Consider the following 26,999-nt stretch of genomic DNA (forward strand, 5'->3'; position numbering starts at 1 on the left):
ATGTAAAAGGACAGACCCCCAACACTGGGGTATGTGAATTCTGTTGACATCCAAATACAGTAGTCATCATTAACTAAGCATTAATTTCTCATGACCTCATTATGTGTGACCCCTCAAGTACGGTGGTAACCTGGTCCACTGGAATACTGATAAACAGTGTGTTATTAAAGCGATAGTTCACCCAGAAATGAAAATGTGATGTTTAACTGCTTACCCCCAGGAGTCAGTGATGTAGATGACTTTGTTTCTTGAGTAGAACACAAACAAAGATTTTTAACTCAAACCACTGCAGTCTTTCAGTCATATATGGCAATCAATGGGTCCCATGGCTTTGAGAGTCAAAAAACATGCACAGACAAAACCAAATACATGCTCTGGCATAGTAGTATTCTGTCTCGTGTATACGTTACTTATTTGTTTACACAGTGCAGAGAGATTCTGGTTGGGACAGCTAATCAGAATGGTAATTGCCTGTGCTTAAACTGATTGTTGCAAACAAATTTTGTTTAGCCGTTGTATTCACAATCTCTGCACTGTGTAAAGAATGAGTGACATATACAGTCTGTATTTGGATGTAAGACTGCTGTATTTGGATGTCAACAAATTTCGCATACTCTGTGCTGTGATTGGCCAGGGTTGTGCTCTGTCTATATATAGCCTATTTTCATAGGCTACTATGAAGAAGACATGAACATACTTGATATCTCATATTCAGTTCTCACATTAATTGATATACTGTTCTAGCCTGTATGCATGCATGAGGTAATATTGATTATTTTTCTTTATTCCTTTTAATAATTCAAAATGAATTGAATTGAAACATGTACCATGAGCATAGGTTTATCTACGATGTATAGTAAAGACCTTGTTTTTTGTGAACAATGAAAATCATGATTGTGCATAATAAACATAAATCATGATGATGTACTCGTCTTAATGTCTTAAGGTGTTTTTCATCCATGAAGTCATGAATGAAAGACTGAGCTTGTGTTAGTTCCTGATAATTCATGAGATTCACACTTGCCATGAAGTGTTTCCATGTTTTGAATGTGTATTTTTTTTAAGATCATTGCATGAAGGACAAATATCACAGCAGGAGGGAAGAGCACGAACAACCTGGTAAAAGCACACAATCATATAAAGAAAGAACACTGTACTAGGGAATTCTTTAGATCAATCATTTTAGCTGGTTTTATAATAAAGGAGGATTTTTTGCTAGAGATTTAAAGTTTCCACTTAAATGTGTAGAATAATTTATCAAATGTTTGAGTATGTTTCATCAGAACCTATATACAAAGCCATACTATTCATGCCACAGGAATGAAGAAAGCTAGGCAGCCTGTTGTGAACCCACCAGGCACCTCAGATGGTATGATCATCTACCTCACTCAGCCAGCATATCCATTAAGGTTTAATTTAATTCATGCAGACCAAGCAATACTTCTGTTTGTTATAGGGTTTTATTTGTCTATTCACAGATATTGAGACTTCCTTTGGAGGCTCATCTCAAGGTATGATGAGAAATTTTTTTTTTTAATGTTTTCTATATAGGCCTGTCATGATAACATTTTGTTGGTCGATATATTGCCCCATAAAATAATCGCAATAAGTGATATTATTGACATTTTAAGACCGTTTTATGCCAATGAATGTAAAATCATAATATAACAGCATAATAATGCAAGAAGGCCACGCACTTTCAACTGATGAACAAAGATTTCATTCATAAATTATTTAGATCATGAAAATTAAGTGTCCAAATATTAGATACCTTAAAAAACTTGAATAAACAGTAAATCCACATTTTCTTACAAATAGAAAAAAGACAAATGGACTAAGAACTGTTATGGAGATTTTTCCATCTACAGATTTTTTCTTTTTTTCCTCTGAAAAATAAGATAACATAAACACTATTGCTGAGAAACACAATCCCTATTTAACATTTTTTATGTTATTGTGTTTTTTATGTAAATATAAATGGTGATGTATTGCATTACCAAAAATTGAGGTCATGTACATTTATTGTGCGATAGGTCGATATATTGAATATTGTGACAGGTAGGGATGGAACAATTATAGATTTTGGTTGTACGATTATAGTCTGAGGAATAATCATGGTTTTGCGGTTATCACAGTGATTATTATTCATTAATTCATTTCAAAACACTATTAGTTAAGAAAATCATGTGAAAACTCATATTTTAAAGTGTTATTTATTGCTGCTCAGTAACAAAATAATATAGCACAAAATAATGATAAAAAACAAATAATAGTCCATTTCCAGTCCAGTAACAATTTTACACTGAAAATAAATAACAGAATAATAAATAAATAAAAATAAGAATAAAAAAAATTACCTATTGAAGAGAACAACTGTAGTTAAAGGCACTTGTGATCAACTATATTACAAAATTGTTTGGTATTTTCATTGAGTGTTTTTTTTTTTCTTTTTGGACCAGAGTAGAGACATTGAAAATGAAAAAGCTCTGGCTTTTGACTTTACAAATGAATGACTTTACAAAAAAATGAATAATGCAGTACAGTAAGCATGCAGAAATGTAAGCATGTTCACATTCTCAGTACTCAGTCTTGACTGATGAGGAGACAGGATGTGGCCATTTGCGCTAAACACCCTTTCCGAGGGCACACTTGTTGCAGGAAAACCATGGTACTATCTGGCCACTTTTGAAACCATTGGAATGTTTTCCACATGTTTGATAGCATTTCATGTGCTGAAGCTTGTGACCTGTTCTTCTTTGCACTGGTGATTTGCTGTAATAGCCCAGACAGGCTCTTTTTGGTGATGGTGGATGAGGCCCTCACTGCAAGGAAACCAAACACATGGAAATAATGCAAAGCTTTCTTCATATTACTGGCATTGTCTGTTGTAATTTCAGACAGGTTCTCTTTTTTTTTTATCTTCCAGTCCAGGAGCATGTTTTCTATTATTTCAGTGATATGCTCTGCTGTGGTCTTCTGAAAAAAAAAAGAGTCTCAAAACAGTGAGTCTTTAGCTTCCAAACAGTAGAGAGGTAGTGAACTGTAAAGGGTTCTCCTCCACCACCATGGCTGGTCCACAGATCTGTGGTAACCCCAAACCACACACCCTCTGCCAGGTGGTCCTCCACACTTGCTTGTACTACCTTTTACATGGCTGGGATTTTGTTTGTGGAGCTTCTTGTAGGAACATTGTATTGTGGCACTGCCTTTTTCATCAGATCAGGAAATCCAGGTTTTTCCACAATCTGAAATGGCATCATATCTTTGGAGAAATAGGCCACTGCTTTATTCAAATCCTGGGTTTGTTTTGAAGTGCGAGCTTTCATTCATACATAATCATTTTAATAATTTGTAATAATTCGTCTAACACAGTTTGTTTAGGTTGCACTGAAAGCCATGCACAACTCTCACCACTACAGTGTTGATTCATTAACATTTAATTTCCTACCAACATATTTCATTCAAGTAATTTGTCACAGAATTGAACTTATGCATAACCTTTACTTGAGCGTGCAAAGCTGGATGGTGATCCTGCAGGTCCTGCATCAGATTAGATGTGTTCGATCCTTTATCAGCAACCTTTTTATGGCACGTTTTGCAAAAAGTTTTCAGGGGCTTCTTCAGAGGAAACCGTTTCACTGTTTGGTGCCTCAGCCATAGTTAATCCTGTGTGCGTGCATATTAGCCTCGGTCTCTTATAAGCTCTGAACTTTAAGCTAGCGCACAGTTGGCAAAACTTTGTTTAGTTGCAGCAGTTTTGTTTTGTGGAGCGGAAACGCTGTGTTGAGAAGACTTTATGATTAATTAAACATGACAAATTAAACGAATTAAATAGTGACAGGCCTAAATCTATATTAGGAAATAAGCAACCATGAAGTCAGGTCTTTAATTTCATTCTTTTATTTACAATTTGATATGTGATATATGAGGAATGTAACATTGGGCCAACAGTTAAATCCAATTTTACAAGGATGTAACAAAAAAACGTAATAAATAAATTGCTCCTATTACTAAAACAAACATGATTAATGAAAACAGCAGCCCATAATTTTTTACTCTTACGGATTAGTGATCTATACAATAAGACTTGACTAAAGACAAGGGTTGGTAAGAGTGTGGCTGGTTGGGAAAAGAGGCAGAGGAGCTCTGGTCGTCATGATGTTCACCCCAGGGTTCAGGAACCTGTTTTTCTCTTTTGTAGGGAATCACGAAAATTCTGCTGAAAAAAATCTGGACGATGCTAAAAGGAAGCAGAAACGAGCCTGGTCTTCAACTGAAATTTCAGCAGTACAGAGGCACTTCCGTGACCACATAGCAGGGGGTAAACTTCAGCAGTGCAAGAATGCTGAGCATCCAGCTTTGGCTACTCGCACACTCCAAAACATTAGGGATTTTGTCAGGAATCGAGGCTTAACCCTAAAAAAGAAACCTTCTCATTAGGTGTTTTTGTTTTTTTACTTTTTGTTTATATGCAAGCGGAATATTCTTCTGCTGTTGAAGTTTGTTGATGGATATGCTTTTAGCAATGTTTAGTTTAACTGTTATGTTTTAGGAACAGTTAAATTATTTAAGATCCCCTCTTTACACTTGCATTAAGAGCGTTTGTTTTTTCGTTACACACAGTACACAGGATGTTTCTTGATACACAAAATGGTCTTGTGATGTAAAATATTAAGGGCAACTACTGTAATGTTGTTAAAATTAAACTTTGCTCGTTGTTCACAGACCGTGCATACTGTTATATGTCCACCGCTGGTTTGAATGTTGATTCTTTGCTTAAAATATGATCACCCACTCTGGGTTTGTCTGCAAACAACCGGCTAGACTTGCATTGTGGATAGATCGATAGATAGACAGACAGACTATCCCTTATGTCACTCCCAAATAGTACACCCTTGAATACACACTATTAAAGGGAAGGTTTTTACAGTACTATACAAAATTATTTTACATACTTGCACAATGTGTGGACCATGTGCTGAGTCTGACCATTGGTCCTCATAGATCAGGTATGTCCCTTTAACACACAGTCTTTACTATTGTGTATGTGTTAAACCATTGGCCCTCATATATCAGGTATGTCCCTTTAACACACAGTCTTTACTATTGTGTATGTGTTAAACCATTGGCCCTCATAGATCAGGTATGTCCCTTTAACACACAGTCTTTACTATTGTGTATGTGTTAAACTATTGGTCCTCATATATCAGGTATGTCCCTTTAACACACAGTCTTTACTATTGTGTATGTGTTAAACCATTGGTCCTCATAGATCAGGTATGTCCCTTTAATACACTCAAATGACACTTTTGTGTGTTGTATAGCTAGTGTCCTTAGAAATCACATTAGTCTTTATAATACAGTTTTGTGTCGTAGGCGGGGCTTGTGTGTCAAATTATTAATAGTCCTCATAATTGGGTATATTTTCAGGTTGTTACATTGTAGATTGTGTTTTGTGTAAACAAACTTTAAAGTGAAATCTGTGTTGTATGGGTCAAAATAGATTTTTTGATCTTCATCACATCTCTGTACAGCAAGTGAAAAGGGGTGTCCCCCTAATACACCAACACACCAGTTTGGGCTGCAGTGTCCTGGTAATTCACAAAAACCAGTATGTGTGTGTGTGTGTGTGTGTGTGTGTGTGTGTGTGTGTGTGTGTGTGTGTGTGTGTGTGCGCGTGCATGCGTGCGTGCGTACGTGCGTGTATGTGTGTGTATGTGTGTGCGTGTGTGTGTGTGTGTGTGTGTGTGTGTGTGTAATCAGGGGAAATCAGGAACTGGTGTGTGAGTGCAAAGATTATGGGAGTTGTAATTCATATAGTGGCAGATCAGATGAGTAGTTCTCATCGATCTGCACAGGCTTGATCGCTGGTGATAGTGACATACACGAAGGGCAAAGAAAACAAACAAAAAAGGTTGATGAATGTAAATTATCTGGTTTATTACATTACTTCTTGCCACAAAACTAAACAATTATACATAAAATATTGATCTGAGCTGCAATAATTTACTATCCACTGAATAAAATCTTTAATCAAAAATCGTACTCTTTAGGTACACCTGTAGCATTTTAATAATATTACTAATGTTCATTAAATTTATATAAATTAGAGCTTTGTAAAGATTTGAAGATTTGAAGAACAAGATGCGTCCTATAAAATGAAACACACTTCTAGATTAACTTAATTGTTTGTTTTCTCAGGTTTGTCAGCACAGTAGTGATAAAAGACCTTCAGACTGAGCAGAAGTGGAATTTTCTCTGCAATTCGTGGCTGTCTGTTGATGTGGATGACTGTACTGTTGAAAAGGTGTTTCCTGTAGCTTCAGAGGTGGACATGAAAGGCTTCAGGTGAGCTCACAGTGCTGCTTTTTTAGAGAGCAGGTCATTTGAAAGTGTCTTAATATTTTGTTGGAGTCTCCTACAACAGATTTAAATGCATCTACTGTAAGGTCAGATGGTCAACATTGTATTTATCCTGAAAATGCGTTTAAAATTAGTGATGGTAGAAACTAAGCATTTTAAAGTTTCGAAACAATAGCTTCGCAAAATGATTAACGCTTTCAAAGCATTCAAAACAACACATGCTAGTCACCTGATGGTCAAAACCATGTAAATGTGGCAAAAGCTCAGGCAAAACATGGATTAAAATGGGTTTTTTCAAACACACTGCAAATGTTAAACTAAAAATAGTCCTGAGAAAAATATTTGAATATATTATGACTTGTTAAAGGGATAGTTCACCCAAAGATGAACGTCATCTCATCATTTACTCACTCTCAAGTAGTTGTAAACATTTATGAATTTCTTTCTTCTGTTGAACACATATTTTGAAGAAGGTTGGAAAAAAGCAGCCACTGACATCTATAGCAGGAACTAAATATATTATGGAGGTATATGGCTGTTTTTCAACTTTCTTCCTTTGTGTACTTCAGAAGAAAGAAACTCAAACAGGTTTGGAACCAGTGAAGTAAGTAAATGGTGACATAATTCAAATTGCTGGGTGGACTGTCCCTTTAAGATGATTCTGACGCAATATCATTATTAATCATGCACTTTTTGATTAACAGCTATGATACAAACAGCAAAAAGAATATTTTTCTAATAATAATTAAACCGCTTCCCAACAGTGAAAATCAGCAACAATCAAGGATGCACGATTATGTGCTGTCATGGCTTTGCAATCAAAAAATGTCATTATAACGGAAGTCAGTGGAGCAAAAACAGCCACGAAAATAATGAAAGGCTAGTAAATTTATCACAGAGTGTATATTTTTTTTACATTTCATAGCATTTTCCCAAAATATGTGTGAAATTAAGATTTGTGGCCAAAAATCATTTCATTTGCTAAAAACACAGAGAAAGCCCCACCCCCTACTCAATATTCCATTTCAGTTGGATATTCATTGTCATTGTCTGATGAGTCTCGATTTCTGCTGCGACATTCTTATGGTAGGGTCAGAATTTGGCGTCAACAACATAAACACATGGATCCATCCTGCCTTGTATCAAATGTTCAGGCTGGTGGTGGTGGTGTAATCATGTGAAGGATGTTTTTTAGGCACACTTGGGCTGATAAGTTCCATCTGAGCATTGTGTTAACGTTAAAAACAGCCACAACCATAACGAAAGCGTAATAGATTTATCCCAGAGTGTACATTTTTCAAAAATATGTGTCAAAATAAGATTTGTCACCAAAAATCATTCCATTTGCTGAAACAGAGAAAGTTGTGGCCAGATTAAGACTCAAAATCACCTCAGAGTGGATGAAAACATCTCCAACAGCACACAAGGGTTAACCATACCCCTCTTACCTTTTGTTTGCTACAAGGGAATGATGCTCAATAAGAAAGTCCCACCCCCTACTCAATATCCTGTTTTATTTGGATATTCATTAACATACTTAATTAAAAGTTTCAGCAACGTAGGGTTCATACAAATTTTAAGAAAGAATATTTGAAAATGCAACTACAGTAGTAGACTTTCTATGTTGCAGCAATGTGTTCTTCTCGAAGACGACGACAGACTTCTGTGACAAGCACCTGTGGTACTCTGTGGTGTGTCGACCGGTCAACAGCAGCTTCACCTGTGTGCAGCGCGTCTCCTGCTGCTTCTCTGTGCTGCTCTGCTCTATGTTGACCAGCATCATGTTTTACGGGATTCCCACAGACCCCTCAGAGCAGACCATGGAAATGGGTATGACTAAAATTAGTACTGCGTTTTTTTTATTCGATGTTTGACATAATCTCAACTGAAAAGTCTCTAAGAGAGGCCGGGACATAGAGTAGCTCCTCCCCTTTGGGGTGGACTCATTTATGCTAAGCAGTGTATGCAAATTAATATGAACATATCATATAAAGGCGGCATGGTGGCTAAGTGGTTAGCACTGTCGCCTCACAGCAAGAAGGTCGCTGGTTCCAGTCCAGACTGGGCATTTCTGTGTGGAGTTTGCATGTTCTCCCCGTGTTCGTGTGGGTTTCCACCGGGCGCTCAGGTTTCCTCCACAGTCAAAAGACATGGTTGTAGTGGAGTGTGTGTGTATGCGAGAGAGTAGGGGTGTTTCCCAGTACTGGGTTATGGCTGGAAAGGCATCCTTTGCATATGCCAGAATAGTTGGTGGTTCATTCCACTGCATGAATATTATATAAATATATAATGGAGGAATATTATATAAATATGTTTGGACAGAATATCGCTCGTTTTTTAAATGTTTTAAATGTCTATTTTTCCCAAAGGTCAGATTCAACTGACCTGGAGTCAGGTGATGATTGGCTTTGAGAGCACCCTCATTGTGTTTCCAATAAACTTAATAATTGTGGGAATATTCAGACGTACGCGTCCACGAAAAAAGATGACAAAGAAACAAAAGCCACAGAAGAAGTCTGAGCCTCCTCAAACGGAGAACGACATCCAGAATGAGTTTGATCAGAACAATTTAACAGAAGATTTCCTGATCAAAGTAAGTCTGATGAGTTAAGTTAATTAGTATTTTGATGAAAAGTGCATTAATTTTATGTAAAATTTAGTCACAATTAACCCAAATTGTAATTTTTAAAAATAATTTTCCAAAAGCTATTTAATGTAGAGATTTTTTTCAACACATTTATAAACATAAGAGTTTCAATAACTAATTTCTAATAACTGATTTCTTTTTTCTGAAGGCTTAACCTTTAACAATATTGACCTTAAAATTTGTTTTAAAATAATTAAAGACGGAAACCCTTATTTTATTTTATTCCAACAAAAATAAATTATATAATATATAAAATATAATATATAAGTTATATAATATACAAAATATAAAATATATTAAATATATAAAGCAAGACATTTTTCACAGTATTTCCTATTGTACATTTTCCTCTGGAAAAGTCTAATTTATTTAAGTTTGTTAGAATAAAATAATTTTACATTGTATTTATTTTAAATAAAAAAAGTGTCTAATACAGGGGTCACCAAACTTGTTCCTGGAGGGCCGGTGTCCTGGAGATTTTAGCTCCAACCCTAATCAAACACACCTGAACAAGCTAATCAAGGTCTTACTAGGTATTCTTGAAACAATCAAGCAGGTATGTTGAGGCAAGTTGGAGCTAAACCCTGCAGGGACACCGGCCCTCCAGGATCGTGATTGGTGACCCCTGCTCTAATAGAAGCCCTATTAGTGACTATTATTGGCAATATAAGTCCCTAACTACGTAAGTGCACTTATTACTCAGTAATAGGGTTGCAATTTCTGATTTCAAAACTAAAGTGTTCAAATTGTATCACTTACGCTATTTGCCCTTTTTAATACTCATGTTTTATGATATTTCATTAGGACATACAGAGAATCACATACTTGTTTGCACATGCCATGAGATGTCCTCTCCCTAAAACCGAGACGATCTCTCATAAATCAGACATCAACGCTTTGCTGTCAGAGTTGCAGATCCTCATTGAACAACAGCACTTAATACACAAAAACAAGCCCTCCTCCATTTTCCCGGCCTACACCCATCATCTGACCAAACAACTTAAAAACATGGAAGGAGAAGTGAAACTGCTGGGGCCTTCTGGATTTTCCAGGCCTGGGTGCTTCATCCAGGTTTTACTGCAGGTCCAGGACATGTTAAAACTGCTAGAAAGTCTGGTTTCATCTCTACCTTTCACCGAGCAGCAAACCTGCAACTCCAAGCCCAAAAAACACGGCTGCCAAAAGGGTCCGCCCTGGTGGTTTGTGTATGTGGGTTGGATTCTGGTCATAGGCACCAGTGTGATATCAGGATACTTCACGATGTTGTATGGACTGAAATATGGGAAGGATCGCTCTGTCAGCTGGATAATCTCCAACGTCACAGGCTTCACGCAGAGCCTCTGTTTTACAGAGCCTGTAAAAGTAAAGAGCGCAATATATCAAATCACAATGTATTATTTGGAGCCACAAAACCAGTCATAACAGTCAATTCTTTGAAGTTGAGATGTATACAGCACTGTGCAAAAGTATTAGGCCCCCAGTTACAAGGTTTAATGCCATTATAAATGACTTCTCATTCTCTTTACTAAAATACAACCAGAAAACACAGGTTCTAGTTGGATTTTTTGGGGTCTAATTGTTTAAGACATAAGAGTTAGAGAAAGAAGGAAGCATGAATGAAAAATACTAGATTTTCTGTCTTGATCTGCATTTCTACCAGAGCTGTTGTTAATATTGCCTGAATTGACAGGATTGCAAATGCTGAAAAGTACAGACAGGTTTTAATTCGTCATGTAATTTCTACTAGAAAGACCCTAATTGGCAATAATTTTATTTTTCAGCATGATAATGAACCCAAACACACTGTAATGTAATCATATTTGGAGAGACAAACAGCTGATGAAACGAAGACAGTCATGAAATGGCCTCCACAGAGTCCAGACCTGAATATTATATGCAGTATGAACTTCGCATGGAAAGAAAAGAAAGATAGAACATGTTAAATCTAAGGAAGAACTCCTAGAAATGCTGAAAGATGCTTGATATTAAATAGCACATCATTTCAGAAAAGCTGTTGCTTGGTGTTAAAGAGGTCACGTTAAATTCAATTCAATTCAATTCAATTCACCTTTATTTGTATAGCGCTTTCACAATGTAGATTGTGTCAAAGCAGCTTCACATGAAAGATCATAGTAAATTGAAACAGTGTAGTTCAGCTTTCAGTGTTTAAGTTCAGTTCAGTTTAGCTCAGTTCAGTGTGGTTTAATAATCACTACTGAGAGTCCAAACACTGAAGAAAAAACGTGTTAAACACACTTTTGATGCTAGTCTTTTGATTCCAAATCGAATTTTGTTCTGAATATTGTGTACATTTCCCATATTTTTTATATTAAAGGTATAATTCACCCAAAAGTAATGTCCCTGCACTTGCTCCCTTTTAAATAGATAGATTTGTGCAAAAGTCTTAAGCTGTTAAAGCTGATGGTGGCCTAAGACGTTTGCATTGTACTGTATTTCTTTAGGACTAAATCAGCTTTGCATTGATGTGTGGTTTGTTACAGCTGGATAATATCTGGAAATCTAGAATCAAAATATTGAGAAAATCACATTTAAAATTGTCCATATTATGTTTTTAGCAATGTTACTAATCAAAATATATATTTTAATATATTTACAAAATGTCTTCATTCAACATGATGTTTATCATAGCTTTTCCTACAAGTATACCCATGCAACCTAAAGGAAAACTCCACTTTTTCCTCCACAAAAGGAAAATAGGCTCATTTTATTGCTCCCAGCAGTTAAGCAGTTGAGTTTTAGTCTTTTTGAATCCATCCATCCACCTCCGGGTCTGGCGGGAGCACTTAGTAGCTTAGCTTAGCATAGATCATTGAATCAGATTAGACCATTAGCATCACTCAAACATGACCAAAGTGTTTAAAGCTTGACTCTTTTGTATTTGCATCCAGTACTCAGACAGACGTAAAATGAGAAGTTGCTATTTTCCAGGCCGATATGTCTAGGAACTATACTCTCATTCCGGCGTAATAATCAAGGAACTTAGCTGCCGTATCATGGCTGCAGCAGGCGCAATGATATTAGTGGCCATCATGTTGGAAGAAATTATCGAAATTCTTTGGTCATTCTTAAGCGAGATGCTAATGGTCTAATCCGATTCAATTATCTATGCTGAGCTAAACTAAAATATTTCCAGAAATAGGCTGAATGGATTAACAAATGGTTAAAGTCATCTGTTTAAATCTAAGAGACTTGTAAAAAATTAAGACTGGTTTTGTGCTCCAGGGTCATGTTTTATATTTAAAGTGGTGTCTTTCTGACTGTGGGACTGTGTATTTCATTTGGCAGGTCGTTTTTTTAGGAATTTTCTTTGCATTGGTGATGAAAAAGGTTGAAGCTGAGGATGAAGAAGTTCATACTTTACAAAAGAAAACAACCACTGGCTCAGGTCATTTGTCTGAGTAATTTGTCTATGAGATTGTGTATAAGGAACTTTTTATCTCATAAAGCAGATGTGTTTTCAATTTGTAATGCTACAGATGGTCTCAGTGGAGTGTGTTTTGCTCAGAGAGATTGTACGCAGAGCTACTATCAGCCTCCACCTCCCGGTGATATTGAGAAGATCAGGAGAAACATGCTCAAACAGCAGAAAGCACAAGCTCTTGTCATGGAAATCCTAAGTAAGAAAAACAGCCTATGAGTTAGCCAACGTCAACAACGTTAGCCAACTGTTTTTGATAGCGCATATTTATTAGTTTTTATTTTTATTTTATTGCAAGTATTTAATGATTTTGCGGATTATTCAAAGCACATGCAGCTCATTTCTTTGACATAAATAATGAACCATCTGTATCGACCCTTTTCATATTATTGCTGATATGCTCATATTATTGAAATATGCTAATATAGCATATGCACTATGATATGCTAATATATATGAAACCTTTAGGATGGGTTTTTGTGAATAACTGTGAATGGACAGCTGTTAACAGACCTGTACTTTCACTGCAGTTTTCCTGGGGTTCTTGTCCATGCTGCTGCTGGTGGCATATGGACAGCAAGATCAAAATGCATTCTACCTCACTCAGCACATTCAGCAGAGCTTCAGCAATGGCATTTCAGACAGTATGAAGACCAATGATGTGTTTGTCTGGGCTAACACTGTACTTCTTAATAACCTCTTTGGACAATATCCAGGTACTTGCATTATCATGACCTGTCATGAATATAACAATCTTCTATAAATTAGAGTATCTCTGTTTGTGCATCTGAGATTGATGTGTGTAATGTTTTTTTAGGCTTTATAACAGATGGAAACTCAAAACTTGTTGGGAGCGCTCATCTTCGACAAGTGCGGGTGAAGAAAGATTCTTGTAAGGTTGCTAAAGCCATGCTTCACACTGTTTCCCACTGCAACACCCCTTACTCATGGGGAAATGAGGACATGGCGTCTTACAATCCGGGCTGGGTAGAGTTTAATTCTGTGAATGACTCTGAGGAGGGAATCACAGCATGGCAGTATCAAAGCCAGTCCACGCTCAAATCATTGCCTGTTTGGGGTGTTGCTGCACTGTACAGAGGAGGAGGGTATGTTATGGACCTTGGTTCTGACCTGCAAAATGCTACCATGTGAGTAAACGCATAAATAAAACCTCTGTGTAATGCAGTGCATTATGGATTAATTATATATATCTGATTGGCTGATAGCCGTGCAATATTTAGCAATAGGGTATATGCCGAAGCATGCTAATAGGACTTTTAATTTGCCAGTAACCTGGGTTAAGGGCTTCCGGTGAACTGTTGCAATTGCAAAATTGCAGAGTTTAAGGTCTGTTTTCTTTAAAAATCAGCGACCTCCACTGGCTGAGTGATATCCGATATAAAGTGGGTCTCAGATTGTAGAAGAAGCACTGCATTAAATTAAAATTTTCTCCACTATGTCTTTATAATATGAGCATTTATTTTACCCCAGTATATTCAATAGAGATTCTGCGCTAGCCAGCTGATTCTGACAGGCGCGTGAGTGTAAACGGCTTTCTGTCTCGTTTTACGCTTGAGCAACTGAATGAATGGCAATGTCTATTAAACTGATTGTATTGTAATTACATTACAACATCGATGCTGTAAAAGGAATCGAATGGAAAAAACTCACAATAACCAGTCACCGGAGGTTTATCAGTATGGGAACAACAATAGCTCAGCATATACCCTATAACAGCACTCGTACAGCCTCTTCACCCTTATGTATAACTCCGCCCACATAGAGTGCCAAGTAGAGGAATAAACTCACTAGTTTGACAAATATTGCAGCTGTTGGACAACATAATGTACTTTTGAGGCTTTTTAGGTAAGAATGTAGTGGTTTAGATTGAAACTATGCAGTATGACGTATGTATAATTTTGGAGATTTATTTTGTCATATTAAGCAGAGCAAAGAAATTGACAGTTGACGATCCGCCACAAGATGCTGACATAGTAAGTCCTCAGAGGGAGAAAAACTCAGAGTTTTCTCAGGTAAGTGACATTCTAAGTCGATCTCTCTCTTTTGTATTTTGTAGTGCTGTATTTTTACCATAGTAATCTAGTAGTGTTTGGCTTTTCGGGGTTAAATTGCCTGTTTTTTTTACATTTACATTTACATTTAGTCATTTAGCAGACGCTTTTATCCAAAGCGACTTACAAATGAGATTTTAGACATTACGCAAGAGAATAATTCAAATACTAGTTCTAAAGTGACGTTTGTGAATTAGAAACCATTTTCTGCTGACAGTCGGCTGCAGATGTGAATGGCGAAAGAAAGTAGTTCCTTGTAGAAATGACACTCTCTGTGTTTAATTTTAATTTTCATATACATGATTATGCCATCGAACTGTTGTATAAACGCAATATCGGCTCTGCAAGGGCACTAAGGCACTCGGCCTGCTATTTGTGTGATATTGCTCATATATATCACACGAGTAGCCGTGTGATATGGCTGTATATCAGCACTGGTGGGAGGTGTGCGTTGGCACGAGGCCGCAGGCCAAGTGCCTTATTGTCCCACCAGTGACATTATACAACCATATCGCACTGCTACGAGTGTGATATTGCATTTATACAACAGTTTGACGGCATAATCGAGTATATAAAAAAGAAAATCAAAAACGGGTAGTCTAAAAATCCTATTGTATGAGGAACTACTTTCTTCCGCCATTCATTCACATCTGCAGCTGACGTCAGAACAGCAGAAACCGTTACTCATTCATAATGTCTAAAGTGATGACAAAACAGGTGATTTCGCTCACATTTTAAGATTATAAGACTGAACGACATGAAATTCCATCAGTCTGTAGAGATTTCCCAGTATTTCACTGTTGCAATCAGGAGAAACCAATAATTTACCCTGAAAAAGCAACACAATCACTACCAGATTACTGTTGTGTTTGCGATAAGAAAAAACACTAAACACATGCAGGCATTTCTTCTTTCTTTCTGTTTACTGAACTAGTCTGCAGTAACAAAAAACAAGAGACACATTAGAACCAACAGATGGCCAACCAAAAAGTAACAGGTTATACAAAGAGTGGCCAACACAAAATAGTCTTGTCTCACACTCAATACACTACAATTACTATGGTATAAATACAGCACTACAACATAAAAAGAGAGAGATCGACTTTGAAAGTCACTCACCAATTTTATAATGCTTTGATCAGCTGTAGTTTGAAATTATGCACATCTTTTCTCCACTAAGGGCTTATTATGCAGTTTCTGTCGCCATCTTGTGGATGGACAACGTCAACTATCTTTGTTTGCTCAATGACAGGCTGATAGATGCAAACCAGAGATGTATAGTAACGAAGTAGAACTACTTCACTACTGTACTTAAGTACTAAAAGGCAGTATCTGTACTTTACTGGAGTATTGTTTTTTTCTCCTACTTCCACTTTACTTAAGTACATATTTTCGATGAGTTTAATACTTTTACTCCGATAGATTTTTTATGAGCTGCATCGTTACTCGTTACTAGAGGTGTCAAAATGGTCGATATCGGTTCAGTAATAGATCATAACGGGTTATTACGTACTGACGTCATTTATCTCCTATGTGCGGTGTCGCAATACTATGGCGAAGGACGGAGGCGCGAGGGCGAGTGAAGGCGGCACAGCACACGAGCCGCTATTTCACTACTACAGAGAAATGTTGCGAGACTCCATCTCTGCCTCTCTCACTTTGGACATTTGACCCGCTGGCCTGTTTGTGAGGTAACTTTACAGATTACCTGTGATAACCGCGTATTATACATACATAGACTGTAACCGCGGCTGTTCTTCCCGCCCTCAGTGAACAACGCTTTCATTTCTAAAGCCGATAGCAGCCCTTTCTGTTGAGAAGGTGAAGATAATAACCAATCAAAGGGGTGTAAGACCTCGCCTGTCAGCGTTGAAAAAGCAGGCGGGAGAATATTTACATTAGTTTATTTGCTATAAATGCTCATGCTGTCTTCTGTGAATGAGTTTTGTTTGATACATTCAGAAAGAGTGTTTTCTTTGAGCGGGTCAAATTAAGATTACAGTTCATGTATCTTACTGCTGTATTAAAGGACACAATTGTATTACAAGTAACCATTTAACTGTCACACCAAGAAAAAAACCAATATAATTTTTTTATTTATTGCATTTCTTAACTCCTAATGTCGCTAGTTAACACAATCAATACATTTCCCCCAACACATCCCATAATTTCTAAAATATCAGCCTCTACCAAATGGATGAGATGTTGGTTTATGGTAAAAGTACCAGAATGAATAAATATACTATAAAAATATGAAGTTTAAGACCAATTTAATTAAAACATAATCAAAATGAAACATTTTTGAATACTAAATCATAGCCATAAGCCATAAAATATTTTAGATTTTCATTTAACACAGTAATATACACGTTTTCTTTTTTTACAATAAAATCAAAATCAAGTGAATTAGAACGTTCGTTTACAGCGTTTACAACCAGTAATTTGTGCTCTGAAAATGGGTTTCAATAGCGTTTTGAGTGGATTATGGACTGTTTTTGTGACACACAACTTTGAAAGGTGTGTGTTAAAGCTGTTAAAATCTGTCAGATCTGTGGTTCAAGCGTGAGAGAAAAACAGTATTGTAAGTCTTGTTTCTTTTTGTTCTGCTTAATGACGTGCCCCCCAAAAAAAGATTTAAAATAAACAAAACAATATGATGTCTTTTGACTGCATTCTTTAATAACTACATTACACAATACTTGTACTTTTACTTTCAGTACTTGAGTAGTAAATTTTGAAATAAACTACTTGCAATACTTAAGTATAAAAAATGTTGAATACTTTAGTACTTCCACTTAAGTAAGGTGCTTAAAGAGCACTTTTACTTCTACTCAAGTCACTTTTTGATAGAGTACTTGTACTTTTACTTAAGTCTGGGTCTCTAGTACTTTATACATCTCTGATGCAAACGTATCTCAAAAATTATAAATATTTAAAATAGGCACTATCCTTATAAACAAACTGCATAGTTGCAATCTAAACAACTACATTTTCCTCTAAAAAAGCCCCAAAAGTACATTATGTCGTCCAACAGCTGCAATATTTGTCAGACTGTAGTGAATTTATTGATCTGCTGTTACTCTATGTGGGCGGAGTAATACACAAGGGTGAGGAGGGTGCGTGCGTTCTATACGCTTATTTCACGCGGCCGCCATTTTAAAGAACCAAAGCGAGGCTGCGGTGGGAAGAAACCCGGAAGTATAGGACAAGGACTGTACACATTACAGTAACATGATGTGGAGTACACACCTCCAGCTGTTGCCGAGATTTCAAAATGCAGAACTGGTGTAAACATCACTTTAATATCATTCAGTAAGTTTAATTTAGAAAATTAAAAGCAATTTAGCATCAAACAACATCACAATCTCTTTAAGAGTAATATGCTCAAGTGTCCTCCTAGGCTTCAGATCATGGCAGCTGGTAAACACCGTGGGGACACTTCCCTGCTTCAGTCTATGTTACCCAGTGAGCGCTAAAACACTGTAGCACACCCTCGTGTTGTCTGTAATAGTGTTGTCCCGGTACGGAAGTTTTAAAACCATCTATTTCCCGCTGAGTTTTAGACTCGACTGATCTTCACGGCTGCTTCGCGTTCCAGTCTCCTTGTATCTGTGTTTGCACTCAGTTTACTGCCCTTCACCCAGTGCAAACACAGATACACGGAGACGCGAGCGCGAAGCAGCCATGAAGATCAGTCGAGTCATCAAGCAGATCGCTCGGCTCGTCTGTGTTTGTACTCGGTAAACAGCGGAGGGTGAACTGATGACCTTCTCGGCCAATCACAAGCTATTCTGTTGATCACGTGAACACAATGGCAAATCAGCGCTGTTTTAAGAAAGCCGTCAACAGTGCCTTAAATGTTAGCGGGAAATTGATGTTTTTTCTTTTAATTCAGTATCGTGACAAGTCTAATATAGTGAAAGAATCAGTTCATTAACTTGAGTTTGATAAATGGCATCTAAAACGTGTGTTTGGGAAAGAAAACGTTAGCTAACTAGTGCCATTTCCCTTAACTTAGCTGAAAATGAGCTCTGATATCCCTTTTTATTTTCACCATTCATTCAGGACGGACCTTCGGGTCACTCGGAAGGCGGTGAATTGATAAATTTGTGTCACTTTCTCTTCGCTGATAAGATATACAGCCAAGTACACAACGTTCTAATGTAACTCCCATAGACTGTAAAATATATGGACGTAGCATCCGTGACGTCACCCATAGGTTTCTGAAGAGCGCAAAAGAAGCCACAAGTAGGCGCGGCCAACCGTCGCCATTTTGCTCGCGCGTCATCGCACCCACGGCGGGATACCAAACAAGGGCAAAGAGGCGGAGAGTGGGCGGAGCTACAGACACCTGCTGGCACTTTGCTTATACCTGGCAGACAGACTTTACTTTGGGAGAAACGCTTAATACTTTATTACCTGCGACTCGTTTGTGTTCTGACCACATGTGCTTGGCTGTACACTATATAATTAAAGTGATTAGACTTTCAAAAACACTGTTGTAATACATTGAGCCACTAAACATTGTTCTTATGACGTTTTTCTACAGGAGGTAAACGCGAATTACTTCCAAACACTTCAGATGTGTGTGTGTGTTAGTAAATGCAAGACTATTGATAAAATCCAGCACAACACTGTATGACAACGCTTCAGATGACTGTTCTAGAGCCTACAGCTAATCAATCTGGCAGATTCTGGAGTGCTTTACGGGTCTAAAGAAAAATATTAATGATAAATGATCTTAAATAAAACAAATACATTTATAGAGATGGTATATAAGTGTATCACTTTACTCACATGGGAAACGAGGCCACGTGAGCACAATTAAATGCACACAGCATCCCATATCATCTGATAATTGTAAGAAATAAGTCCAAAAGCCAGCTGACTGTGTAAAGCCACATAAAACAAAACAAAAATATGATGAATATGCCGAGATCAGTGGCTAATCTGCCGGATTCAGCTGAGGTGAAGTGACGGCGACCAGCGAGACCTAGCTGTCACTCAAGTGGCCACGCCCTTAATTATGCAAACTTAAAATATCCTAATATAAAGGAAATGGATGAGTTATAAAAAAATTCACCCCCCTCACAGTTGTCATGGAGGGTAATAATAGCTATATGAACCAAAATCGTTCTTTGTACCAGGCTTTAAACACCTTTTTTTCTGCTGTAAATTTGGCCATTCTAACAGTGGGCTCAATTGCAGTTTGCTCTATTATGGAGCCAGGACTAGCGGAATTTTGATGAATTGCAATTTCAGTTACTTCCGTATTGGCCTCCCGAGGGAGAGCGGGAGGTTGCCGCTTGGTAACTCCCAACGATACTTCCGGGTTTCTTACCACCGCAGCCTCGATTTCGCTTTTAAAAATGGCGGCCGCGTGAAATCAGTCTATTGCAGACTATAGCACGCTATCAGGCAATCAGATTCGAGAACCAGACAGAACTGTTGTATAAAATATATTTATATATACTAAAGATAAAAATAAGATGGTGCAACATTTGAACAAACCAAATTTTAAGATGTTATGTAGGCCTGTAAACAATATAATGCCGTTTGTATGTAATTAAACGTTATTCAATTTCTATGTATTTTATTAATGTAGTTTAGCCTCTGCAAACAGCACAATCGGTTCACTTTTCTATATGTATTCTTAACAAATATTTTATTTACATAAGCGTATATTTTTTGTAAAGTATTAACAGATGTCTCCCTTTAACCAACAGGAAGCTTCAATATCTGTTTAACTCCACCTGGTTGGATGAGTACACAAGGGCGGTTTTTGTAGAGTTTACCGTGTACAATGCTAATGTCAATCTCTTCTGTATAGTCACGCTGATACTGGAGAGCAGTGCAGTGGGTGAGGAAAAGCAACAATCATTCCTATTCACACCAAACCTTAATGTTTCATAGCATATCTGAGCTGGTGCTTCGGATTTTTCCAGGTGCATTTCAGTTTCGCAGTGTGTTGCAGAATGTCAGTCTGTACAACTCTGTGGGCAGCTTTATATCCTTTCTCATGGCCTCAAGGGTTATTTACTTCCTCTTTGTTGTCTACTACATGTTTTTGCAGGTCAGTGACTTGTTCATTCGCATCATATTAAGTTTTGTAATTATTCGCTTGTAACCTCTGTGTGATTAAAGCGCACATGTTTGGTGTTGAACAGGGCAAGCTGCTGAAGAGACAGAAATGGGCGTATTTCAGAAACAAGTGGAATCTGTTAGACATGGCCATCATCATTTTAAGCTGGAGTTCATTATCACTGTTCATCCAGAAAACCGTACAGGGCAACATAGACATCCAATACTACCAGAAACACAAAAATCAGTAAGTATGAGGGGGAGGACAGATCAGTAGCTGGGTAGTTTTGACAAATAGGAAATAAAATTCTCTTTTTTTTTGTTGACAATAAATAGTTAAACGTGTGTGTGTATATATATATATATATATATATATATATATATATATATATATATATATATATATATATATATATATATATATATATATATATATCAGTGGTGTAGTCCTTGCTATACGCACGTATACTCAGTATGCCTACTTTTTTCCACAAGCTGTTTGGGTAATACCACTTCTGAGGATCAATAATTGTATATACCCTCGGTATACTCACTTATTTTTCTGATTAAACATCCCTAATTTTAGTGTATTATTTAAAATTCTTACTTAATGTATATGTGTACATTTTTCTTTGTTTACCCCAAATGCAACTGTTCCTGATCTGCCCTAAAATCGCCTCTGTACAACAGTATTTCACATTTGTCTGAATCGTGCCTACCGCTACAGGGAACAACACTATATATAACTCTAAAAACGATGAGGCAGACTACTCATAAATCGCGTAACAATATGCAATTTAAAAGGGTAAGTACTAGTATATAATAGCGACAACAGAAGACAGACTCCTAATAGTTTGGTTTAAACAAGCATGCACGAATGTGACCATCAAAAATAATGGCTGATTGATGTTTAAAGGAACCTATTAAATGTAAAGTAATAAGCCAGTAAAGAAAGTAAGTTAAAAAGCTGTCTTTCCATGTGTGTGTGTATATATATATATATATATATATATATATATATATATATATATATATATATATATATATAGCTAATGAATCAAAGAAACATTGACTTTCGTCGTTTTTTTCCCTACTTTCATTTAAAATTTAGGTCAGATGTAATAGTACACCACCTTTTTTTAGGACTACACCACTGATATATATATATATATATATATATATATATATATATATATATATATATATATATATATATATATATATATATATATATATTAGCTCAGACTGTCACCGGGGCGTCACTAGACCAGGTGCCCCAGTAAAAATCTCCAGTGTTCCAGTAAATGCATTGAGATATGTTTTACTTCGTATGCAAGTGTATTTATTAAGAGTGGTAATTCCGAAATAAAGACGTTATTATGTGCAACTGAACCAAGGCTGGTGAAAGCAATGTGTTTACCCAAAAGCAATCTGACGCATCACAGCATCACAGCATGTACGCAGAGAACACGCTCGCCTCTCGCACGCGCTGGTCTTCTGCCTGTGCGAGTCCCGGTAGTTAACATGCGCGCCAAAAAAGCAGGCTACTTGCTTGTCACGCGCCGCTCATGCGTTGTTAAACCGGCGTAACAGCCTTTTTTGTTTAGCTAGTCGACAAAACTAAAGTTTAAACAATATGACGGTGATCTTAGTAAGCATGCCTCCTGATTTTGTATGAAGCAAAAAGGAGGGATGACGAGTCAGGGAGGTAAGACTTAATAAACCTAATTCTCTGCCATGTGTGAAGTCTAAGACAACAGATAATTCTATAACACATCTTTATTGTATTTATTGAATTGTCTATAGAATATCATTCAATGGAATCAATATTTCTGTAAGATTTCTTAAATGATCTTAGTATATCACTCCAGTTGTGTCTAAACATTGTTTTCCAGTTACATTTAAGATTATTTAGAATAATAATTGTATAATAACAAAAATACTTTTATTCATAATAAATATTAATTTAAAAAAATTATATATAGTGTATATATATATATATATATATATATATATATATAGGGGGGTAGAGCTTTATGTCTAGCAACGCCCCTGCCTCACACCAAGAAGGTCAATAGTTCAAGTCCCTCCAGTTGGCATTTCTGTGTGGAGTTTGCATGTTCTCCCTGTGTTCGTGTGGGTTTCTTTCGGGTGCTCCGGTTTCCCATAGTCGTTTCTAAATTTACTTCGACTTGTATTTCATTGCAGACAATCAACAAACATTATTTAATGTGTTCCTCGTGATTTGTATTGTTTGTTTGTTTGTTTTTAATAAACACACGTTCCAATTTAAAATAATGTTTAATTAATGATGAAACAGGTGATTGTAATTATGATTTGGTACAAAAGCAGCATCCAAGAAAGGTCTAGTCCTTTAGGAGCAAAGATGGGCCTGGGCCAAGGATCGCCAGATTGCTAACAAATACCCAGTATTTTTTTATGCATAGGAACTTGATAAATTTTTGTCACTAAAAACCATGGCTGTGTCTAAAATTGCATAATTCCATACTATATAGTATGTTGAAAACAGTATGCGAAAAAAACGATGACCTACTGCTTCCAGCCAGTTGCATTTTCACCATCAGACGTGACAAAAATGAATATAATTAAACTTCAAAAATTTGTGTGCTGTTTAATAAAATAGCTACAGTTAACATTAGACCTGAGAATTTTACAATTTTCTTTTTCATTTATAAGAGTTATACCTTATTAAACTACGATTGACACAGTCTATGACTTTGACAGTCAGTTTTGAGATTTGGCTCAAAAATGTAAGAATAATTAACATGGCAGCACGGTGGCTCAGTGGTTGGCACTGTCACTTCCCAGCAAGAAGGTTGCTGCTTCGAGTCCCGGCTGGACCAGTTGGTGTTTCTGTATGGAGTTTGCATGTTCTCCCTGTGTTGGTGTGGGTTTTCTCCGTGTGCTCCGGTTTACCCCACAGTCCAAAGACATGCGCTATAGGGGAATTGAATAAACTAAATTGTCTATAGTGTATGTATGAAGGTGAGAGTGTATGGATGTTTCCCAGCACTGGGATGCAGCTAGAAGGGCATCCGCTGTGTAAAACCTATGCTGGATAAGTTGGTGGTTCATTCCGCTGTGGCAACCCCTGATAAATAAAGGGACTAAGCCAAAAAGAAAATAAACGAATAGTGAAAATTAATAACACTGCAGTTTTTATAGCATTTTTTATAACTCCGTGGAGGCATCAATACTTATTATATTCAATTCGCCATGTGTAATGGTGAAAATGCAACATCACGTCAACAACCCAAGTGTTTCTTTGAATGTGTGGATGGATGAATTGAAGACGGTAAAAATGGTATTGTTCTGCAGGTTTCCCAGTTTTCATGACACCGCGGCCGTGGATGCTACGCTGAGATACGTGATGGCGTTCTTGGTTCTTCTGGGCTGTGTGAAGCTCTGGCATCTGCTGAGACTCAGTCCTAAACTGTACGTCATCGCCTCGTCACTGCAGCGCGCCTGGGACGACATGTCCACACTGACCGTGGTCATCTTCATTATCCTCTTGGCCTATTCTCTTGCTGTAAGGCCCAACTACTTTTACTGTTAACAAACGTAATACCACAGAATATACTGACATGCACCATATTTTACATATATTTGGCAAAGAAATAACTCAATCAAGAATCCTATAATCAAGAATTATGTGCATTGCTTAGCAGGTTTGTTATTCACAACCAAAACAGTTGAAAATTAATAAAGCCTTACACTGAAAAAAAGGATTAATTGGATTTACAAAAATATTTTAAGGTAAGTGGTTGCACTCAGTTTAAATCGGCTGAATTTAAACAAATTGAATTTAGTAATATTCAACTTAATTTGTTTATATTCAGCCCATAAAAATCGCTTGTAATCACTTACCTTAAAAATTGTAAATTCAATTAATTATTTTATTCAGTGAATATTATCCTTTAATCGCTTAAATAAAAAGGTCAAAGGCATATTTCCCATCTTGCTGTGAGCCAGCTTACGACCATTCTTTCAATTCTAAGCCAATTGTGACATGTATGACATCACCATATGCTCAATTTTGGTTTCAAAACTGCATTATGTTCAAATACAGAAGAGATTATAGCTGAGGATGCTTTACTTTATATAAACAGAAATGTATTTAGAGAAAATAAGCTTATTTGTAAACTTATGTTGATGATTTTTCACTCATTAAACTTGATCTTCAGTATTTTCCCAGAATCTCCACAGTAGCTCCTCTTGGATTTTAGTCTACAATATGAAGAATGTTTGGGCATAATATGTCACAGTTTCAGTTTATTTCACTCTCCTCATATATATAAATGAACTATGCCTTGCATTCACTAGTAAAGTGTACATATATATATATATATATATATATATATATATATATATATATATATATATATATATATATATATATATATATATATATATATATATATATATATACATATATGTGTGTGTATATACATACAGTTGAAGTCAGAATTATTAGCCCCGCTTTTTAAAATCCATTTTAGGGTCAAAATTATTAGCCCCTTTAAGCTCTTTTTTTCGATAGTCTACTGAACAAACCATCGTTAAACAATAATTGCCTAATTACCCTAACCTGCCTAGTTAACCCAATTAACCTAGTTAAGCCTTTAAACGTCACTTTAAGCTGTAGAGAAGTGTCTTGAAAAATATAAGAAACAAATAATGACTGGATTCCTAGCTGGATTCTGACCATTTGGAAAAGTGGCAGATTTTTCTGATGAGTCATCTGCTGAACTGCATCACAATCATCACAAATACTGCAGAAGACCTATTGGAACCCACATGGACCCAAGATTCTCACAGAATCAGTCAAGTTTGGTGAAGGAAAGATCATGGTTTGGGGTTACATTCAGTATGGGGGCGTGTGAGAGATCTGCAGAGTGGATGGCAACATCAACAGCCTGAGGTATCAAGACATTTGTGCTGCCCATTACATTACAAATCACTGGAGAGGGCAAATTCTTCAGCAGGATAGCGCTCCTTATCATACTTCAGCCTTCACATCAAAGTCTCTGAAAGAAGGTCATGGTGCTCTAGGATTGGCCAGACCAGTCACCAGACATGAACATTATTGAGCATGTGTGGAGTAAGATGATGGAGGAGGCATTGAAAATAAATCCAAAGAATCTTGATGAACTCTGGGAGTCCTGCATGAACGCTTTCTTTGTCATTCCAGATGACTTTATTAATAAGTGATTTGAGTCGTTGCAGAGATGTATGGATGCAGTCCTCCAAGCTCATGGGAGTCAAACACAATATTAATTCTTTTTTTCACTGCACCATGACTTTATATTCTATACTGGACATTATTTCTGTTCAGTGACAAGACCTTTGTCTCAGCAAAGTCAGACCTTACTGTCCTAATTAAGTAATTAAAAATCAAGGCATGATCATAGTGTATTTTGGTAAAATAAGTGTAATCTAAAGGCCTTTGCCTTTCATATAAGCCACTTCTGATACCAAATGATCAACTAGAAGCCTATATATATACACTATAGTGGCTGTTTAATTTGTTGACTGTGCATAGCTCTGGAAACAATCTCACTAGAGCTCTCACTTTCTCTGGATTCATGATTTATTGTTATACATGTTTGGGTAAAACCTTTTTTATTATTTTCTTTAAACTGCTGATTAACTTGTTTCCAAATTGAAAATAAATCTAATTACAGAACAGCAACCTTGTCCATTGATGTCAGAAAATCATTCAATTAATAAGTCAATCAATAAAATAAAAAAATATATTTAAAACAACAACTGCAGTTTATGTGGCACTTGTTGAATGGCTATCCTATAGACTTCCATTGTAGCTGCATTTTATTTCATCTCATTAATATGATTGATTTCAATTATTTTATTTTTAATAGTGCAATCTCATATTCGGATGGGAGCTGTACTCATACAGAACTCTGCCAGACGCTTTTACTGCGATCTTCAGTTTGCAGATAGGCATCTTCAATTATGATGAGGTACGTAAAACAACTTGAAAGACCAAACTTACAAAGAAACAGTAAGGATTTTGCTTCATTTCCGCTGTTATGTTACCTGTACAGGTGCTAAATTCAAACCCCGCTCTTGGCGCCGTCATCATTTCCTCTTGCGTCCTCATCGCTACATTCGTGGTACTGTCCCTCTTCATCTCCATCATCCTAATGGCAGTTACTGAAGAACGGGAGAATCACCAGGTCACTTTAACATTTCACACTTACAACTATTTTGAAGGCCCTGTTCAGACATTCTGTTGACTAAAAGTAGCTTAAAGGGTTATTTCTCCCCAAAATTAAAATTCTGTATTAATTAATCATGTCATTACAACTCTCTGAGACACTTGTTTACCTTCCAAGCACAAATTAAGATTTTTAGA

At 36.7% G+C, this 26,999-nt stretch overlaps 1 protein-coding gene across 1 annotated transcript in view; it reads left to right on the forward strand.

Moving 5' to 3' along the window:
- Positions 1 to 26,999, forward strand: part of pkd1l2b (polycystic kidney disease 1 like 2b) — a 78,479-nt gene that overhangs the window by 47,844 nt on the left and 3,636 nt on the right. Inside the window, exons 20-33 of the mRNA XM_056462370.1 lie at positions 6,202 to 6,348; positions 7,994 to 8,193; positions 8,733 to 8,956; positions 9,815 to 10,372; positions 12,317 to 12,416; positions 12,508 to 12,648; positions 12,980 to 13,165; positions 13,267 to 13,597; positions 20,248 to 20,381; positions 20,467 to 20,594; positions 20,689 to 20,849; positions 23,942 to 24,152; positions 26,503 to 26,604; positions 26,689 to 26,820. Of these exons, the coding sequence (XP_056318345.1) occupies positions 6,202 to 6,348; positions 7,994 to 8,193; positions 8,733 to 8,956; positions 9,815 to 10,372; positions 12,317 to 12,416; positions 12,508 to 12,648; positions 12,980 to 13,165; positions 13,267 to 13,597; positions 20,248 to 20,381; positions 20,467 to 20,594; positions 20,689 to 20,849; positions 23,942 to 24,152; positions 26,503 to 26,604; positions 26,689 to 26,820 (2,755 nt within the window). The remainder of the gene's footprint in view (positions 1 to 6,201; positions 6,349 to 7,993; positions 8,194 to 8,732; positions 8,957 to 9,814; positions 10,373 to 12,316; positions 12,417 to 12,507; positions 12,649 to 12,979; positions 13,166 to 13,266; positions 13,598 to 20,247; positions 20,382 to 20,466; positions 20,595 to 20,688; positions 20,850 to 23,941; positions 24,153 to 26,502; positions 26,605 to 26,688; positions 26,821 to 26,999) is intronic.

Source organism: Danio aesculapii, chromosome 7 (assembly GCF_903798145.1).
Source record: "Danio aesculapii chromosome 7, fDanAes4.1, whole genome shotgun sequence".
In the NCBI taxonomy this organism is placed as follows: Eukaryota; Metazoa; Chordata; class Actinopteri; order Cypriniformes; family Danionidae; genus Danio; species Danio aesculapii.